Below are 12,277 nucleotides of genomic sequence, written 5' to 3'. Positions count from 1 at the left end.
TAACGTAAATTATTTATTTCGAAATAAAATAGGTATATTACAATAAGTATTGAACATGACATAGCAGTTGTAGGCATGAGGAATTATTGAAAATTATAACAAAGTACAGAAATGATAATTTTGTAAACTTTTATTTTCACAACTTTTTCTAAGAAAAAATAGGATTTTTATTTATAAACATCTTTAATTTTCTTATCAGCTGATCGAACCTCAGCCCTAAGATTACTTTTCAATGCTTTGTTGCTGTGCTTTTTTACTTTTGTCAGCAAAATTGTTTTCACTTTTTATGAGGCTGTCATTAATGATTTTACAACTTTTTCTTAGAAAAAGATAACTTAATATTTTAAACATCTTATCATAAATTTATTTATTATGTTGTTGACATTTAAACCAACTAAAATTACAATTTGTACTCAACATTAAGAAAATGAATTTTCCAACATTTTCCATATATATCTGGTCGGCAATATGGTCATGATAAAATTGTTTAGCTTCATTTACGGTGGTACATAATTGAATTGTTGGATAAACGAGACTTTTTTTATCATGCCACCATTCGCGAAGAAATATATATGCATACAAATCATTGTCAACAGGAGTTTTCACGCTCAAACACTCTTCACAAATTAAACAAGAACTGTTCTGTAATAGTTTGGCAGCTAAATACCCGCTTACATATACTACTGGTTGGTTTTCAAGGCTACACAAATTTTCAATGGGCTGTTCTAAGTTTTCAGGGTCCGGGATAGACAACACAGGATAAAATTCAGTGTCTGTGGAATCTTGAACATTAATTTTTATTTCTGTTGTTTTTAAATTAGTTTTTAAAATGTCTTTATATTCCAGCATATGTTTATTGTTGTCTGCTTCACAATTAGCACTTCTGCTATGAGGCACTTTCAGCCCAGTAACCATGCTTGTTTTAAGCGCTGCAGTAAAGTGCGTGATAGTGGGATTTCTATTGGTTACACTGTGTTGCCTAATGATTCCAAATAAGTTTTCCAGAGAGTCTTGGTTAAACTGTCTAAGGTTCATATATTTAAACCCTTCATTCTTTAACTTTTCCCAAATATCGTTTAAGGATTTGATAGATATTTGATATCCCTTTACGCATTTAACATTTTTTAGTATCGTGTTTTCTGCTGTTATAAATTTTATGGTTTTTAACTTATCAGTATAAAAGGTCCAAGACTCAATGTGATTACTTGATGTGGAAACATTTTCCCGGATCCCTTTCTTTACGTCATTTAAAGATGATGGACCATTTGTACAATCAAATAGTTTATCTAACTGTTCAATCACAAATGCTGTATCATTGCAATCAGAAACTTCTTTCCATGCCATCATTTTTAAAATAGCTGCCACGGTATTACTCAGAGCATGCGCAGCATACTTCACCCTCATCTTAGTTTTGAATGTTGGATTTACAATGGTACTATTCAGTTTTTTAATATTTAAAAAATTTCTGTTGTGTTCTTCTGCAACTACCTTCGCTATATTCCTTATTGTTTTTTTTTGCATTTTGTAACTGTCGCCAAAGCCTCTTCTCTTTAATTGTAAATGTTGATGAAGTGTCTGTAATAAAAACATTTCCATTAGTAAAAAAAAACAACATTAAAGCAAATTGAATTGAATATTGGTTTATTAATCAGCAATTTTACTTAGTTTTTTAAATTAGGTATGTTTTATCTTACCTTTCATTTCAATGTTTTTCTTAGGTCTTTTATAACTGTGGACTAATATTTCTGCCTGTGCATCTTGATGGCAAATGTTTTTATCATCTGAAATATTATAAATATGCAAATTAGTTTAAAATTTATTTTGTTGTTTTATGAAACATATTATTTCCAAATCAATCAATCATTATCAAGTTTTAAAAAAATGCAAAGACAGGATAATGATAGCTCTTCTCATAAAATATGAAGCGTGGGCCCACCTTCAATAACAATGACATAATATTAAATTAAAGGCATTTAGAGGTTTTAATGTTCTGCATTCTGGATGCGGTCTGCGGGTATGTCAAGACAATCTGTAAGTGGTCGTGATAAGGCAATCAGTCACGTGTGCTTTGCGTTCTTTGTTCGTATGCGCACGGTCAAATCGCATTAATATAAAATGTACAGAAACCTAGAATGTTGTACATATAAGTTCATTTTGACCTGACTGCAGACTGCAGAACGCATCCAGGGTGGCATTCTTTAGTTTGAGGGAAGGCATATTTTAGAAGGTAAATAATTAGTTTGTACACTTACCATGAGTAATGGGTTTATAGGTCATATGTTCTGGTGCATTGGAAGTAGAAGGAAGAGGTTCAAAAGTTGTTTTCGCAGAAATACCAGAATCTGGTATATCCACAGCTCCCAAACATGTTGAATTTAGTTGTTTGGTTGTAGTTGTAAGGGGAACTGAAAGCAGATAATGAAATGTGAATTGGGTAATAAAATGTCATGTTCTTACCCAACTTTAGGGTACAATCAGTCTAGTACATGTCTTGCTCACATTAAAAATTACTAGCTTATAAATATTATTAAACTAGCTGACCTGGCTAATTAATGTAGATTGCCTAAAATTTTTCAAATTGGTCCGGTACTTTTTTTGAAGAATTTGTATTACACAAATTACTAAAGTCCCTCTAACTCAACACACATTCTAAGCTAAATTGTGTTACGAGTGGGTTTACTACAATATTCAAGCTGTGGGGTTCTAACCCGCACTTTAGGCTATCTTGGCTCGAGTTACGGAGCCGATCAAATACAAACAAACAATTAAATATTTCCTTTTTATATTATTAGTATAATTTTAGATAAACATACCTCGTTCAACTGGATTTGACTTCTTTGGAATGCAATATGAATGATCATAAAGAACTGTAACAAAGTATAGATATAATTAATAATTGAAATTATATATTATTTATTGATAAGCATACAACACATGTTTGTGGTTACAAAGAAAGAACCTTGTTAAATTGCATTCGGTTGGTTTGTTTTGGAAACCAAAGAAAATTAATTAAGACATCTAAATAATTCAGAAAAATTGATAGATAGTAAATTAAATTTAAAAAAAATAATTGAAGTCATCATCATACCTGTCTTGAGGTTTTCTTTATTGGAGTCTTTTACATGAAGAGGAAACTCTGTCAAAACTTCATCTGGCAAGATGGGATTGCTCAATTCCAGTGTTGGAATAGCTGAGTTCTTCAGCCGAGTTCCTTTGGCATTGAAGGATTCAGGAGTGAAGTGCCCACCACAAACAAACTTCAGTTGGTGTAACTTTTCAATAGGTACATATGCTAAGTCTTCTAAGCCAGCATTTTTAACCCACATTCGACAACTGAAATAAGAAATACCTATTAGAAAAGAAAAAGAATAACAAACTGAAATTTATTCATCAACTAATTTCTTTTAGTATTGTTATGCAATTCATTTGCAGAGTACGAAACAAAATACTGAAATTAAAAATTGGTTATGGTTATTTACTGTATGATTAAAAATATTAATCCCAGCCTTTAAGTTTACACAATCAGTAAAATTATCTTGTAATAAATGAGTGTTATTAGAAACTCACCGGTCAGAATCCAGAGGAAACCTACTCAAAAGTAAGGGTGATCCACCACGACTTCGCCTCTTATTACAAATAACGCACTTCTTGTTGTTTCTACTCTCCATTATCAGTAGAAGCCTAAAATGAAATAGGTATTAATTAAACAAAGCCTATAATTTCTCTCCAACCAGTGTCAATGCCCTGGTTCATGCATTTACCAGTTTTGAAAGTACATTTACATTTTCATCACATAGGGTTGTTTTTAATGAAAAATAGATTTGTAATAGATGTAATATTTCAAGTAAGTAGATAACATACCCATTAAACAGAAAAGTAAATAAGAGTTTAAACTTCTGTAGAAGTTGAAACACAGCTTATTTAAAAGAGTCTCTATCTCACAAAAAACATAACACTGAACAGCAAACTTTATCACGCCCGATACGGAGGAACTTAATCAACTCAACGTAAACGACAGAAAAGTTTATTTACAGTAATATTGCACCAAATCTGAGAAAATAACTTCACACGAATCAATTCGCCGGTTAAAAACTCAAACTCAATTGACAGACATTTTTTTTCATTTGTCAAACTAACAATACTACCAACATAAGGACACTAACAATTATTTTTAGTATGGTGGTATTGATCCGCGGGTTCCCCTGCTTTAGTAAAATCAATCCAAAATGCACTTTATTGCTTAAGGGATAAGGTTGTATATCAATTGCTACATATAGAGACTAGTTTTTGTATGAGAAGTGTCTACCCACTGATTTCCGTGCTTGATTGCGCAGTGGCTGACGCACGCCGCCATTTTTTATCGACTTGACTCAAGCAACGCCCTCTCCCTCAAATACTGTAAAACTTTACAGCTTGTCTATGGCCGAAACTTTTAGTACAAATTATGTAATAGAGATGGCAGTATGAACTCAAATGCTTCAGTTGTAATTAATGTCAAAAGATGTCGCTAGCTGTCTAATTCTGCGAAGTAAATCCATTTAAAATTGAGCGGTAAAAAAGTTTGCATTTGAAATAATAGATTGGCGCAAATCTGGCGCTCTAAACAGAAGCGTGCGTGATGATGTATTTTAATTAAATAGTCATCATAGATATTGTATGGTAGTTGTTACCTACTACTTGACTCCCATAAAAAAAACTATCGCATAGGTATTAAAGTAGTTTTACGACGACACACTATTTTAAATTACAATTTTGTCGTTGTTGAAGGTTCTGTCGGCTGACGGGCTGAGGCTGCAGTGGAGTTCAATAACATCAATCAAGGCGCATAATATTTGGAATTTAATGGTGAATTCGATAAATTAGATAGGCGCAGTGGCAAAATCATCATGACTGACTGATTACATTTCTTTGTTTTCTTTTTGTGTAAAAAAATGTAAGTATGAGTAGTCGTATCCTTTGTGCTTAACTTTGCAAGCTTTATGTACTTACCTACCTACTACGATTATCAAACCTACCTACCTCACTAAATAAGTAATTATAATTTCTTCTAAAGATCTTAAATAGCACACTCAATAACGGTGTAAAAGCTGTGATTAATCGATTTATTTAGTGAACTGCAATCAGACGGTGCGTAGGCGCCTGATTCAAGCGCCGCCCACAATGCAGGCCTTGTATAGCTTGCGCAACCCACTGTGCAGCTTTGCTTTTGGGCACGGCAACCGTAGGTACATTCAAGGAGAATCGATATTTTTGAGTAAAAGGAAAAAGGTACTACGTCGATAAACTTTTGAATATTATGACTTTCGTGTTATGAAACTTTTAAAATACCTACTACCAACAAATTAATTAGGTAAGCCTTACTCCCAATTAGGTTCCGATCTTGATTCATAAATAATAATAAATAAGTAAAGGCGCGGCGGCGGCCTCGGCTGAGTGCTCCAAGCGGCGCAAATATGCAGCTCTCAATGAGAGTTATATATTTGTGCCGTTTGGGGTTGAGACTATGGGACCATGGGGTCCAAGCGCTCGTTCCTTTTATAAGGAACTGGCAAAGAGGCTCACCGAGGTGACCGGTGATCAAAAGGCTGGCAGCTATTTTGGTCAGAGAATTAGCCTGGCCATTCAACGTGGCAATGCTGCCAGCCTTTTGGGCACCATTCCTGACTGCGGCGCTGGGGGTCAAGTATTTTTTATTTTGTAAATAGTTTTTATAATTAGTAATTTTTAAATTTTAGTTTTTAAGTCATTTTAAGTTAATGTATCTGTTCAGAATATACACTTTACATACTAAAAAAAAAAAGTAAAGGGGCCTCTTCGTGTTGGATCTGTATCCCCATGAACGTCGCCCATGAATCAGTTTTCATTCATTCATAATGGATGGATGGATGGAGGCTGCGAGGCTGGCTGCTACCATCAACCAGCCAATCCGGAAATCATTGGGGGAGGCCAATTTTCAGCAATGGACGTTCTGATGATGATCATTCATTTATAAAATTCAGCACGAAATGATTCAAAGATTTTTTAATCATTTGTTTGATTTTGATTTCGATGACGAATTACGAGACAATTCATGACTCGTAAAAAGCTGTCCCTAATCCAGGGCCTACCTAATACCTACTCCTTAAATGGTATAAGATTGTTGGTGGTGGAGGTGACCCAGTTAAATTCCTGCTCCTTTAAAGTTAAAAGGAAAATAGCTTTTGTGCTTGTTTCAAGATTCTGTGAATCGATCAAGTGATGACTGTAAAACCACATTGCAGTGACCTTAGCTTTATTTTGCAAAATAGGTCAACCGAGGCCACCCCTTCAAATAAACTTTATGAAATAACTTGGTTTTGTGAGCAATAGTTAAAAATAAACTGCTGTAATAAGTGTGCTTGTTTATACCAGCACTGCTTTACCAAAATTACGCTCTTTTTTCATAGCCACTAATGTCCATAATTCTGATTAATTATAATTAATATGCTTGTATGTAGTTATATCATGTATTAACTTACTTTTAACTTACTATCAAATTCATAACGCACTACAATTTGAGCTAAAGAATAGATTTCATACGCGACGAACTCTACAATACTTACTTTAACATAATAAATAAATCTAAGGTAAAAAAAGTAAGTAAGTCCTAAGTAGGCTGAGAGCTGTACCTATGTAGAGACATGAGACATCTTATTTACATAGACGTTATTTAAACACGATCTAAATATGTACCTTTATGTACCTACTTAAGATTTAAAGAAAAATCAGGTCGATTTATGAATTAATCATGCATTGGTTGCATTCACGAGATTCAAGAACGGGCTGGCTGCACCGAAGACGGAGGCTGCCACTGCGGGTGCTCCATAACCTCATGCAAATGGTGCCGGTTATCCTCCACGTTTTACTTGTCAGCTCTATCATCAGAGGATAAATAATAATGATTTTTATCTCAATAAACATTGCATATTGTTAAGAATTGGTATACCGATAGAATTGAATTTTATTTTACCTAAGATATGAAAAAGATAAAATTACTTAGCTTAAAATTTTCGCTTAGTGACGCCGGCACAAGTATACTTAAGTTTTTAATATCTAATTACACTGGCCTACAGCCATTTTGGTGCCGGGGATTTAAGACCTGATTTTAAGTATGTCTTGCATGGCAATATCAAAAATGTAATCAGTTTTTCTCTATCAGCTCTAGTTCCCGAGATAACTAAAAAAACAATTTTCACAATAAATATGTATTTTTATTAGCATTAAACATCAAGAAATTGTCTTTTGAGTGATTTTTTCGAATGAAACTTACTTGGGCAATCTCGCATGATTCTCAACAGTAGTCGGTCATCATATGAGCGTCCCATCTTCCTTGGTAACTATTTTCCATTGTTTTTATGTCTTGGTGAAAACGTTTTCCTTGTTCTTCGCTTAGTACTCCAAAAATTTTGTTGGAATTGATCTAGTTTACTGTTAAAATAGTGTAATTTTATACCTATATAACAGCCTAAATCTTTGAATTGAACCAGCACATCCTATACTAATTCTACATAGTTGTCAGCCTTATGCTTTCCCAGGAAATTTTGTACAACTGCTACAAAAGATTTCCACGCAAACCATTCCGCATCGTTCATAGAAATCTTAAATTTAGTGGAGTCTTTTATTAATACAGTTATTTGAAGTCCATCAAATATACCTGCTTTTAGTTTTTCAGTACTTAAACTTGGAAATTTCTGTTAAATTAACTGGAAATATTGGCCATTTTCTCCATATCATAGGCACTCCAAGCTTCAAAAACTTACGTGTGCCTTTCTAGTATCTTCGCAGATGTTCAACGCACATTATACATACAATTTGAGGCACCTACACCTTACCTTTGTATTGAATTTCAATACCGAAGTAAGCAAAATACAAAAAATTCGCCATGTTTTTGATAGTTTCACGCTGATATTTCAGTAGTATTCACCACAAACTTATCAAAATTAATCAGGATCGTTAACACAACATCTAGACGTACTATCCATAGCTAAATAGTAACATAAAGTTTATCGATGTTATTGTAATAATGACTATTTGCGAACAAGACGGGAAAAAAACTAAAATGAGGGTAGTCGACAAACTAGAGCTGATGAGTTGAAATGAAGTATGTCAATATATTGTAGATTACCCATATTATCGATCGTATATACAAAAAGAGCTGCACCAAAAAAAATTTTTTTTTTGCAGGCCTGTGTTATGCATTTCAGCAAAATAACGCCTGATACTATTATTTTACCTACAATATAAAATGAAAAGGCGTACTCATTTCCTATAAAAAGATCGTGAAAAATTTATTGACCAACTGAAATTATGAAATTAGATTTTGAAAAACAGTGCAGTACTTTATTAACTTACAAGTTAATAAATCTAAATTAGGATTTGAGCTATTAGGTTATCTATTTTGTGCTACAACTTGAATAAGGCAATAATTTTACTTAAAGCTTAGAGTTAAGCTTGCCAAATCAATCGTTTCTTTCCAAAATGTAGGCATCAATGAATAACTTAGGTGTAAAATTGCTCACACCGTATGCTGTATCTTTTAAACCATTTTTGGTATGAATGACTTCAGCAGTGAGATGTAAGCGCTTACGTGTCGCGATCACCAAGGTCTCGTGGGCGACGCTCTCAAGGCGCGGCGCGGGCGCAGCGCGCTCAGACTCCGCGAGCCAGTCGCGAGCGACGCGCGCGCACGCAGCGACAACGACACGAACGACTCTCGCGACCACAACAATACATGGCAATTGTTTGACATTATTATGTGATAAACCCTATAAATTAAGTAAAATATATTTAAAATATTTAATCGTAATTAAGAATCTCCTATAGTTAGTGTTTAAATTAAATTATTCGCGAAGTGGGACCAAAATGACGATAAAAAATAAAAAGACTAAACAGTCCAAATCGTCCGAAGTGACATCCAGCACAAGTGCTTCGAGTAGCGTACAGAAGACTACGACTACGGTGCAGCAGAGCAGCAACACTCTTCAGAAGTCCAGCTCATCCGGCAAGAAGGTGCGCTACATCGAGGTAAAGGTCGAGGAGGATGACCCGCTGATGATCACTGATGTGACCGATCACTCGATTAGTGGGTCTACTATATCCGAGCATTACAATAGTCACCCGCACTATATTATTACGGAAGCTCCTTCAATGACTGACTTATCACAAACAAGATCGCATTCTGAACATCACGTAAGTGACATGGCTCAAGCAACCACTGGCGAGTTCGTTTCTAGCTCGGTATTGCAAGAGTCCTCTACGTCACATCAACAAAGTTCAAAGAGCGAAACTTTCCAATCTTCATCGTCTGTTCAACACTCTGGCTCTAGCCACAGCCAAACATTCGATAGAACCGCCGACTCCTCGACCGGCAACCAAACGCTCAACACTGCATTTATCGACTCATCAGGTGCCTCGAACCCTCGGTTCGTTACTAAATCACAAGGTGCGAATGCTGCTAATACTTTTCTTCAATCAGAACGTCAAGAACTTCTAAATCAGTCAGCGCAGAATACATCGAGTCACTCCTCGGAGACTATAAACAAGACTAATGTATCAAGTGATCAAAAATTTAAACAGCAACACGATAAAATAAATTATCGCAACTCCCCTGAGCCCTCCAAAAGGGTTCAAACTGTAAAATCAGATACGTCAAACTTTTACGGTGGAGAAGGTACTCTTGATAAAAATTCTAAAACAAAACAATACAGCAGTACCTCGCAGTCAAATGAGACTAAAAGCAGCAGCGTAACAAAGTCATCATCAAGTTCTTACGTTGTTGAAATTGTCGATGGGAAAGAACGTATCATCGACAGTTCTAAGAGAGAATGGGGAGACGCAAGCGAACAAGCTTCTCAAGAGGCATATGCTAGCGTAAGTGGCACTGATATAAAACCCGAATCAGTTTATAGTTCTCAAAACTATGACATGAAATCAAAATATGATACAGGTAAAGCTGGCCAAAAGCCTACGAGTGAGATGCTATTGAAAGAACAATCTAAATTGATCAAGGATGGGAATCAGATAACTACCCACGAAAGTGTTATATCTGAGAAAGACAACTACAAACAACATCAGCTCACCTCAACTCAAGATACTTTGGCCTCTACCCAAAAGCATCTTGCTAGCACACAAGATCACCTGAAATCTAATGTGACCTCTAGTCAGATTCATCAGTCATCGACTGATCAGAACAACTACTCAACTGTTACATCCGATTCGTATAATACTATCAACAAAACTGATAAAAATGTTATTGAAAATACTTCAAACAAACAAAACATAACAGATAGGAGGCGTAATGCAAATAAAACAGATTCATCTAATTTCTATGGTTATGATAATACTATCCAAAATGAATTAAGGAAAGTAGGAGATATTCTTCAGGTCAGTGACACTCAAAATGTTAACTTTTCGACAAAAATATTAAAAAGTAATACTAGTAGCGCTCAACAAGCGTCTACTTCTTCGTACGTATTTGAGGTTGTTGATGGAAAGCAAAAAGTTGTTGACAGCTCTCACAGAGAATGGGGCGATAGCAAAGAGCACGCTACCTATGAGAAGAGTCACAATGTAGGTGGTACCGGTATAAAGCCTGAAAGCGAGTACAGTAGACACGTACTAGACAAAGAATCTCATTATGATACTGGCAAAGACGGTGTTCCTAAAAGCTCTACTCAGATTGCTGAAGAATCTGTCTTATACAAGAATGGAAAAGAAATTGCAGCCACCAGTAATGTTTATGCTGGGGACTTCACAAAGAAAAAGGCGATCACTGAACATCATCACACTGACACAGAAGATGTACACAATCAACGCATTCATGACACAACCGACTCAAAAGTTTATTCAACAACTTATGAAACAAATACTTCTTCTGACGTCCAATCCCATCTGAAGGATCACACAGATGTTACAAAAACTACCGACTTCGTAACAACTGAGAAGAAAAATCTAGAGAAACAAAATGTTTCTAAGGAAACTACATCCACATCTCAAACTAAAGACACATTGACAAGTTACGAGAGAAGCACGGGAACTTGGAACGGAAAATTCGTTTATGAAAAAGACGATGATAGGCCTAAAAAGCCTAAGGAGATGTCTCCATTCGGAAGACCTGAACAGCCAAGACATCACTTGAAGCGTCAAGATACTCAGGAGAATATTATTTTATCGTCCAGGGATATCAAAGATTTTACTTCAATCAGTGATTTACGCAAAATCATTGAATCCTCACAGTCTAAGAAGGATGTCACCGTCAGCAACAAAAATATTGTTATCAGTAGGAACATCGATGACAGAGTCTTGAAAGAAATTATAGAGACAGTAAGAAAATACCCCTTCAAGAGGATAGATAAAGTAACATTCGGAACTAAAATCAACGAGGATGTAAAAGATCTTTACGAAGGAATTGATACTGAAGATACTACAGTAGTGACCACAACTACGGGAGGCACTACAAAGAAGTCATTTGAAGTTGAAAAGAACAGAAGCCAAATTGAAGTGACACGATACATCACAGAAAACGGTGTGACAAGAAAGATAACAACTTATGAGGACGCTAAAGAGGATGACAAAATTAAAACTAACGTCTTCGTCGACAAAAGTAACGTAGACTTCAAAACCTTGGTGAGTATTCATGTTCTTTGCAACTTATTGGTGTGTGTTTTGAAAACAGGGAACGTTATTGTTGAATTTTGTTTTTTAGCGCGATGTCCAAACGACTGAAGACGTGATTCGTGAATCATACGACGTGGTAGACCGTGCTATCACTGACAGGAGAGAGGACACCACCGTCTATGATGAGACCATCATCGACGACAGGAAGACGGTGCGTGACGACAGGACCACCGTCGAGAAGACCGTCATCATCGACGAAACCCGGCCCAAGTATGGCGGCCCCAAGAAACCAGAGAAGATTACTAAGGAACAGTGCATCTGCGAAATCTGCACTTGTGGGTGAGTAATTTTTGCTATTTTTGGCGTATTTGTATGTTTCATAATTATTTCAAAGATTGTCCAAGATTCGCAAATAGATTATGTTGTAGGCGTTAGGGTGGGTAGGATATAATTTACGTTTTTAGGCTTTAACGAGGTAACTATAGTTAGTTAGGATTTGAATTTGAAATAATGCAGACCGTTGTAATTGAAGCTCTAAAATTGATAAAAGCAACGTTAATGTCAATGAGCACATTTACGAAATTCTAAAATTATTGGTGACACTGACACTATACTTAGGTAGGTATCGGAATGATTGTTAAGT

The 12,277-nt window shown here is 35.4% G+C and overlaps 2 protein-coding genes across 2 annotated transcripts in view; one reads left to right on the top strand and one right to left on the bottom strand.

The window, feature by feature from the left end:
* Window positions 1-38: 38 nt before the first annotated feature.
* Window positions 39-4,309, bottom strand: LOC135079919 (THAP domain-containing protein 5-like). The gene is made up of 6 exons (XM_063974548.1): window positions 3,568-4,309; window positions 3,089-3,333; window positions 2,814-2,867; window positions 2,253-2,405; window positions 1,695-1,781; window positions 39-1,575 (listed from the first exon to the last, which is right to left on the bottom strand). Exons 1-6 carry the CDS (start codon window positions 3,666-3,668, stop codon window positions 1,448-1,450), a joined length of 768 nt encoding a protein of 255 aa, XP_063830618.1. The 5' UTR covers window positions 3,669-4,309; the 3' UTR covers window positions 39-1,447.
* A 4,376-nt stretch (window positions 4,310-8,685) lies between these two features.
* The window catches only part of LOC135079918 (titin), a 43,037-nt gene continuing 39,445 nt past the window's right edge, over window positions 8,686-12,277 (top strand). Inside the window, exons 1-2 of the mRNA XM_063974547.1 lie at window positions 8,686-11,643; window positions 11,723-11,973. Coding sequence (XP_063830617.1) covers window positions 8,881-11,643; window positions 11,723-11,973 — 3,014 coding nt within the window. The 5' untranslated portion in view covers window positions 8,686-8,880. The remainder of the gene's footprint in view (window positions 11,644-11,722; window positions 11,974-12,277) is intronic.

The sequence above is a fragment of the Ostrinia nubilalis genome, chromosome 17, assembly GCF_963855985.1.
Source record: "Ostrinia nubilalis chromosome 17, ilOstNubi1.1, whole genome shotgun sequence".
Lineage (NCBI taxonomy): Eukaryota > Metazoa > Arthropoda > Insecta > Lepidoptera > Crambidae > Ostrinia > Ostrinia nubilalis.
This window is presented reverse-complemented; position numbering and strand designations above follow the sequence as displayed.

What these genes read in the sequence shown, in the direction of transcription:
- LOC135079919 (XM_063974548.1), bottom strand. Translation starts at nt 3,668, where the DNA reads ATGGAGAGTAGAAACAACAAGAAGTGCGTTATTTGTAATAAGAGGCGA. An exon ending in TAAAGAAAACCTCAAGACAG is followed by an intron (nt 2,868 to 3,088) that starts GTATGATGATGA and finishes ACTTTGTTACAG; the next exon opens with TTCTTTATGATCATTCATAT. An exon ending in GTCAAATCCAGTTGAACGAG is followed by an intron (nt 2,406 to 2,813) that starts GTATGTTTATCT and finishes ATCTGCTTTCAG; the next exon opens with TTCCCCTTACAACTACAACC.